This window comes from Gekko japonicus, unplaced genomic scaffold (assembly GCF_001447785.1).
Source record: "Gekko japonicus isolate JY-2015 unplaced genomic scaffold, Gekko_japonicus_V1.1 scaffold3278, whole genome shotgun sequence".
NCBI lineage: Eukaryota > Metazoa > Chordata > Lepidosauria > Squamata > Gekkonidae > Gekko > Gekko japonicus.
Window position 1 is genome coordinate 94,236 of NW_015172647.1, and position 7,820 is coordinate 102,055.

The following is a 7,820-nucleotide window of genomic DNA, read 5'->3' on the forward strand; positions in this document are numbered from 1 at the left end:
AACAATGTACAAATTAGATAACTTACAGCACTGGAATTTGAGTTTGAATTATAACAACCTCTAAAAATCTGCACATTCAGTATTTAAATTAATTAAAATCTTAAATATAGATACCCATCTCCAGAAACACATACTCAGCCTTAAACATAGCTGTTTTACAGTTCAATTTCATTTTTCTATGTTCTTGGCCCTGATTTTACTAGCCGCTAAGGCGAAGAGTGCTACCCTATAGGAAACTGCAGGGTCTGTGTCTGACAGCAGAAATATTAATTTATCGATGTCAGAAAAATTCTGCAATTGATCTATTATTGCAGTCAAAAATTTACATCTCGGTTCCCAGTACAATGGGCAGACCATGACATAATGCAAAAGATCCTCCACGGAAGTTTTACAGATAAAAATACGCTGTTCCTGGGGTATTTTTAAGTGTCGTCCGAGGAGGAATTCTGTTGGCATAGTCTGGAATCGCAATGCTGTAAATGCTGATCTAAGCTTGTATGCAGTAATATTTACCCGGTATGCAGCTCTTAAATGGTAAATTTATTTAGGACCCCTTTGTCAAAAGCCCTCAAAAGTCCACGTATAAAACTGTGGTTTTAGCTGCAGGGGTCATTTCGTAGAAAAAGAGGTGCAGGAGCTCATTAGCATAACTCATTAGCATAACTTATTTGCATATGCCACACTCCCTGACATCACTGGAAGTGTGTCAGAAGGCAACACCCACCGCTCAGGCTCCACTGGACTGTTTTGGATTGCTAGCTATTGGGGGGGGGAGGATGGGGACGTGCAGATCTGCCCTAGAAGAGGAGGGAGAGCTTGTACCTGAATAAAACTTGGTTTTAAAGGTGCCACTGGACTTTTTTGGACTGGGGGGCCGGGGGGGGCCTCTGCAACTTATCTGGCGTGCCCGCCTCCTGGGCTCTTTACTGCCGGAGCTGCGCTCCTGTGCGCTCCTGCAGGAAATGACCCCTATTTAGCTGTATTAAGGCCCTTAGCAGCACCATGTTAGGAAGAACTATGGACAAAAAAATAAAAATTGGTTTAAGTTTTACTTCAACATGGTGCCCAAACTGTTTGTTAACTCTGCTAAATTTCTCCACCTATCTATTTGTTGGGACTTCCTGAGGATTTGAAAGGGTTCGGTGAGGCAATGCTTCTAGGGAGACCTGCCACCTAGGGTTGCCAACTTTGGGTTGGGAGATTCCTGGAGGTTTGGGGGTGGGGCCTGGAGAGGACAGGGTTTGGGAAGGGGAGGAGCCTCCACAGACTATATTTCCATATAACAGGGGTGTCAAACATGTGGCCCGTGGGCTGGATCAGTCCCCCCGGAGGGCTTCTATCAGGCCCGCAGTGGAACTGGCTGTCTTCTGCTCCTTCTTCCACTTCTGCTGCGTCATTGTAGGTTTGCAGCTTACAGATACACGCCTGAACAGCATACTCGAGACTGCAACAGCACAGACATTTTGATGCAATCATTCAGAGCAAGAGGTGTCAGTCATCAGACACTTTAAATAAACAAAATATTGCAAGTGCTAATGTTTTAAGCATGTTTTAATTTTAAGTAAAAAAACCCACCTTTGTGTTTATATCTCCACTACCTGGCAATACATTTTATGACACACACGACCCGGCCCAACAAGGTCTCATTTATGTAGGATCCGGCCCTCATAACAAATGAGTTTGACACCCCTGCCATAGAGTAAAGCTTCCACAGCGGCCATTTTCTGCAGGGAAACTCGCCTCTGTCATCTGGAGATCAGTTGTAATTCCAGGAGATCTCCAGGTGCCACCTGGAGGTTTCCAGTCCTACTACCACTGCTCAGCTAGATAGTGGGAGAAAGATGCTGGGAAATTGGGGGGGGCAGATTGACATTGTGCTGATACCATGACACCACCTCTGGTCTGGCTTGGAAGTTGCGTCATTGCACAGGGGCGATGCTCTAGCGTTCACATGAGTGAGGGGAGGGGCGACGCCAAAAAGGTTATATCCCTCTTCCCTGCAATCTCCCCCCATTTGCCAGCCGTGGCCTGGACAACCGAAGCACTTCCCTTTGCAGAAATGGTGCATTCTCTTCCTCAGAAAGGGCTTTCCGTTTAATCATGTTAGTTTCAGTGACGGTGTCCTCCCATTTACTTAGGACAGAGGACAGGCCAAGGCCTTTGGTTTCCTCATATTTTGTTTCTCGCTTTTCTCCTATAAAAAGGATTATGCTCAGCTTAGTTATGTAATACCTTCTCAGATATCATTCCAGCATTCTTTTTATTTGCAGATCGACGAAGACTCACCCTGGGCCTGTGGTACACCTAAGTGATAGCCCGAGAGATGAAGGAAAAGTGAGTTAAGACGAAGTGAAGCATTTCTGAGCATTTTTGGGGACATCTTTGCCCTTGGGCTCTGTCACTTTATGAGGCAGCTGAAATGTGGAAAAAAATGTATCTCTCTCACAATACTTTATGCAGTAGATTATTGTATAATATAAGATGCACAATCTGCCTTAGTCTGTTCTAACAAGCAAAATACAAATGGAGATCATGGGTAGATGATACATTTTTTATATTTGTCTGTTCTAAGACAAAACAACATTTGATTAAATTGGAATTTTTCTGGAGTTAGTGGATTTTTTTGCTGCGTCTGTGTCAGGGAGCAATCCTGAGCAAGTCTTCTCAGAAGTAAGCCCCATTTTATTCAGTGGGGCTTACACCCAAAGTACTTGTTAATGACGCTATTAATTGATTTTTGTGTGTTATGAACTTAATTCCTTAATGAACCGATAAAGAAGTACAATACGTTCCAATGCAAACACTGAGTTGAAATTTCAAGTATAATTAATACAGTAACAGGTATAAATGAAGTCTGAACTCGTTAAGTCGGCTCCTATTATGCAATTTTTGCGCTGCATAATGTGTCATGTTAATACTTATGTGACATGTTAATATTTATGCTTTGCTTCTGTTTTTTTTTTCTGGTGGTTCCAGACACCTGCAATCCAAATGCATTGTCTATTGAATGCCCCATTTTGTTGATTGTACTGTGTCACTTAGGGTTTCCAGACCCCTGGTGGAGTCAAGGGTCCCCCGCTGACAGACCCCACCTCCCCACCTCAGATCAGCTGGCTGGCAGGGGGAACTTATCCCAGAAAAGAGGGAGATCCACCTGACGTGCAGTGATGTGTCTGTCACTGTCCACATGACCTGAAAGTGATGTCATCACATCCAGGATGTTAGAGTGACACTCTGGTATTTGGGCAAAAATTCTATGGTAGAAGCCAAATTTACCATAGAGTTTTTGCCCAAATACCAGAACGTCGCTCTAACGTCCCAGATGTGATGATGTCACTTCCAGGTTAGGTGGGCAGTGATGTGGACAAGTAGCTGTACATCGGATTGGCCTCCCTACTGCTCCCAGTAGGTACCCCCTCCCTGCCAGTTGTCAGGAGGGACCGGACAACCCTAGATTCACTATGGCTAATCCACCTTGAGTCCCTGGGTGATTCTGCATCTGGCATTCGCTCCACATTTTCTCAACTGGGAGGAAAAATGCAGCTCAAAGCCACATTCAAATACCTCGGGGCAACACTGCAAAGTAACCCCTGAATGGCCACAAATCTATGCAGAAGGTACCATAAAACCCGAAGATCAAAGACAGCGAAAGTGGCCTGCAGTGTGGAAGGTACCATAAAATCCGATGATCAAACAAAGTGACAGCAGCATGCAATGCAGAGGGGAATCTCTGTTCCAAGGTGGGCTTGGAGGGAACAGCCCATGCAGAATTACCCTAAGTAGTCCAGCAAATCACCTCCCATTTCTGCATGGCCAAAAGCTGTCTCTTTTTCTTTTCCTGTTACAGAAATGGAAAAACTTACTAATTCAGAGCCTGCGAGGGAGGGAAACAGTATGACTGGCGATTTTATGACCCCGTAGCGCCAGATTGTAAATGACAGGCCCCTTCACAGCGATGTAATTTTCAGAGAAAACCCCCTGTTGGCTTGTGGAAATGAGAGACAGGCCGTTAAACAGTACGAAAAGAACGAATAATTTAAAATATTTTATATTTTCTCACCCATAGCTATCAAAAGGAAAAAATAAATGGTGTGAGGTGACGTGCTGGCGCTACCCCCCCCCCAGTGCTTTTTACTTGGTGTCTGGCCACTTGGCTGCTCATGTGATTGTAGGGTCGCTAAACTGGGGGTGAAGATTTGGGGGAGGGTTGAATTTGGGGAGGAGAGGGAGCTCTCAACAGAGGTGGGATAACAAAGCCTCTACCCTGCAAAGCTGCCGTTTCCTCCAGGGGAATTGATCCCTGTAGTCTAGGGTCCCTTGTAATCACTGTTCCCTCTAACCTGCGTTAGTGTGAGCCAGCGCACCGTTTTTTAGCCTCCAGCTCACACATTTTTGTCTTAGCTCAGGAAGGATGGCTCCAGAGCAAACTAATTTATGCAGCAGCCAAATCGCTCGCTCACCACTTTAATGCCAGTAGCTTCCAAAATAGAATTTTTGCTCACAAGACTCCACAGCTTAGAGGGAGCATTGCTCCAAAGCAAATTAATTTATGCAGTAGCCAAATCTCTCGCTCACAACTTTAATGCCAGGAGCTCACAAAGTAGAATTTTTGCTCACAAGACTCCACAGCTTAGAGGGATCATTGCTTGTAATTCTGGGAGAACCCCGTGCTCCACCCAGAGGTTTGCACCTCTGTGATTGGGAGGTACCCGTCAAAGCCAGTGCCCCCAATTCTGTCCTATTAACATGAGCAAGGAATAGAAACCAAGACAGGGCTAGGCAGATGGAGAGATGGGGCCTAATTTATTTATTTATTTATTAAATTTATATCCCGCCCTCCCCAAACGGGCTCAGGGTGGCTAACAAAGAGGCATATGCCATGATTCAACAGCTAAAAACAGAACAAAACAGTCAATCACAAAGTGCCAGTGCTCTAAATAATAAGCTCTTATCAATCCAAGATGGGGTTCCATAGACCAGCATAACCCATCAGCATAAGTTCCAGATAGTACTGTCGTCCTTTCGTAACCTGTTCTTCAGGTCGTCTGGTCGTCTTTCCAGGGCCAGCTCACATCCTGATAGAATCCACCATCAAAGATGGCAGCTCGGTAGTGGTACAGTAGTGGTGGCGGCTCCTATGCAAAAGCCTGGCGGAAGAGCTCCATCTTACAGGCCCTGCGGAACTGCATAAGGTCCCACAGGGCCCGAATCTCCTCTGGGAGCTCATTCCACCAAATAGGAGCCGCCACCGAAAAGGCCCTGGCCCTGGTTGCAGCCAACTTGATGTCCTTGGGGCCTGGAATAACGAAAAGATGTTGTGCCCCTGAGCGTAGTGCTCTTGGGGGAACATATGGGGAAAGGCGGTCCCTTAGGTAAGCTGGACCCTAATCCGTCAGGAGCAACTTTAAGCATGGACAGCTTCAAGAGGGAATTGGACAAACATCTGGAGCAGAGGTCCAGTCAGTGACTATTAGCCACAAGGTATAGACAAGAACTCTCAGTCTGGGGCAAGGGATGCTCTGTGTTCTTGGTGCTTGGGGGTGGGGGCAACAGTGGGAGGGCTCCTAGTGTCCCGGCCCCACTGCTGGACCTCCTGATGGCACCTGGTATTTTTGGCCACTGTGTGACGGAGTGTTGGACTGGATGAGCCATTGGCCTGATCCAACTTTGGCTTCTCTTATGTTCTTAAGATATAGGGCTGCCATCCTCCAGATGGGGCCTGGAGATCTAACTGATCTCAAGGCTACAGAGGTTAGTTCACCTTGGATGAAATTGTTGCTTTGAATGGTGGACTCTGTTGCATTCTATTCCACTGGGGTCCTGTCCCTTCCCTCCCCACACTCTGTCCACCGTAACAAACCCATTGCTGCTTCTCATGGAGTAGAATTGCAGTCATAGCTGTCAGGATTACCAAGTCCCCCCGGCCACTGGTGGGGGGTTCACAGTAGGGCTGCCAGATTCAGGTTGGGAAACCCCTGGAGATTTGGGGGTGGAGCCTGGGGAGGACAGGGACCTCAGTGGGGTTCAGTGCCACGGAGTCCACCCTCCAAGGCAGCCATTTTCTCCAGGGGAACTGATCTCTGTAGTCTGGCGATGAGTTGTAATTCCAGGGGGGTCCCCAGGGCCCCCCTGGAGTATGGTATCCCAAAAACGGTCAACTCGACTGGGTTTCCTTCATTAACAGGAACGGAGGTGTCTGCTAAAATTGAGAAAACAATTTTTTCCTAACCGCATTTTCTGACGTAAGGCTTTCTTCTTCGTCAACAGACCTCGGCTTCCAAATGACTCAGCTGACTGAAATTGCTTTCAGATATGTGAACTTGTTTATGGGAAGAGGCTAAGAACATGTGGTTTAAATCGAACTTTGTTTGCTAAACATGTTAAAAAACATATTGGAGCTGGCCATCTGCTTACGTTCGTCTCTTTCCCCCCCTCAGCTGTTGATAGGCTATGAAGATGGAACGGTAGTACTCTGGGACTTGAGATCCAAGAGAGCGGAAATGAGAGTATATTATGATGAGGTAAGCCACTCGGTTTTTGCTCTTTAACAGTACAGGACGTGGGCGTGTTGGACGCTGTGAAAAATACTTCTACTCATTAAATGATGGCTGGTTTCTAAAGCAGAACAAAGTATGAGCTCAGTGGCACCTTTAAGGCCAGCAACATTTTATTCAAAGTATAAGCTTTCATGTGCATGCATACGTTGGTCTTAAAGGTCCTTTCCGCACTAGACCTTAAATCCTGGTTCAACCCTGTCCCCGAACTTACATTCTACACTAAACGCGAGTTCACCCTTGTAATTATCTCGGGGTATTTTTAAATTCTACACTAGAAGAAGAAGAAGAAGAAGAAGTAGAAGAAGAAGTAGAAGAAGAAGAAGAAGAAGAAGAAGAAGAAGAAGAAGAAGAAGAAGAAGAAGAAGAAGAAGAAGAAGAAGAAGAGGAGGAGGAGGAGGAGGAGGAGGAGGAGGACGATGAGGATGAAGACGACGAGGAAGAGGAAGAGGAGATTGGATTCATACCCTGCCCTTCACTACCTGAAGGAGTCTCAAAGTGGCTTACAATCTCCTTTCCCTTCCCCTCCCCACACAGACACCCTGTGAGGTAGTTGGGGCTGAGAGAGCTCTGACAGAAACTGCTCTTTTTCAAGAACCATTGAGGCTGATCTTGAGATGGAGAAAGAAATAAGGGCAGCGACTAAAGCAGAGAATGTTATTATACTGGGAGATTTCAACTACCCTCACATTGATTGGGTTCACATTGACTGGGTAAACATATGCTCGAGTCATGTTGTAGAAATGAGATTAGCAGACACCAGAAATGACTGTGCACTGGAACAGTTGGTCACAGAGCCAACCAGAGAGGTAATGATCTTGGACCTGGCACTGAATGGGTCTCAAGACCTGGTAAGAGATGTAGAGCTTATTACCCCAACTGGGAACATTGACCACCGTGGAAATAAGCATTTTTTCTCTGGAGCTTTGAAATGAGCAAAACCTTCACTCTGAGTTATAATCCCACCCAGGCAGAGAGGAGAAGGAGGAGGAAAAGAAGAAGAGGAGGAGGAAAAGAAGAAGAGGAGGAGGAGGAGATTGGATTTATACCATGCCCTTCTCTACCTGAAGGAGTCTCAGAGCAGCTTACAAACTCCTTCCCCTTCCCCTCCCCACAACAGACACCCTGTGAGGTAGAGGTGGGGCTGAGAGAGCTCTGACAGAAACTGCTCTCTTTCAAGAACAGCTCTGACAGAACTATGGCTTGCCCAAGGTCATCCAGCAGCTGCAAGTGGAGGAGTGGGGAATCAAACCCAGTTCTCCCAGA

At 46.3% G+C, this 7,820-nt stretch overlaps 1 protein-coding gene across 1 annotated transcript in view; it reads left to right on the plus strand.

The window, feature by feature from the left end:
* STXBP5L (syntaxin binding protein 5 like) overlaps positions 1 to 7,820 on the plus strand; it is a 130,369-nt gene that overhangs the window by 58,664 nt on the left and 63,885 nt on the right. Inside the window, exons 6-7 of the mRNA XM_015421720.1 lie at positions 2,271 to 2,334; positions 6,438 to 6,521. Coding sequence (XP_015277206.1) covers positions 2,271 to 2,334; positions 6,438 to 6,521 — 148 coding nt within the window. The remainder of the gene's footprint in view (positions 1 to 2,270; positions 2,335 to 6,437; positions 6,522 to 7,820) is intronic.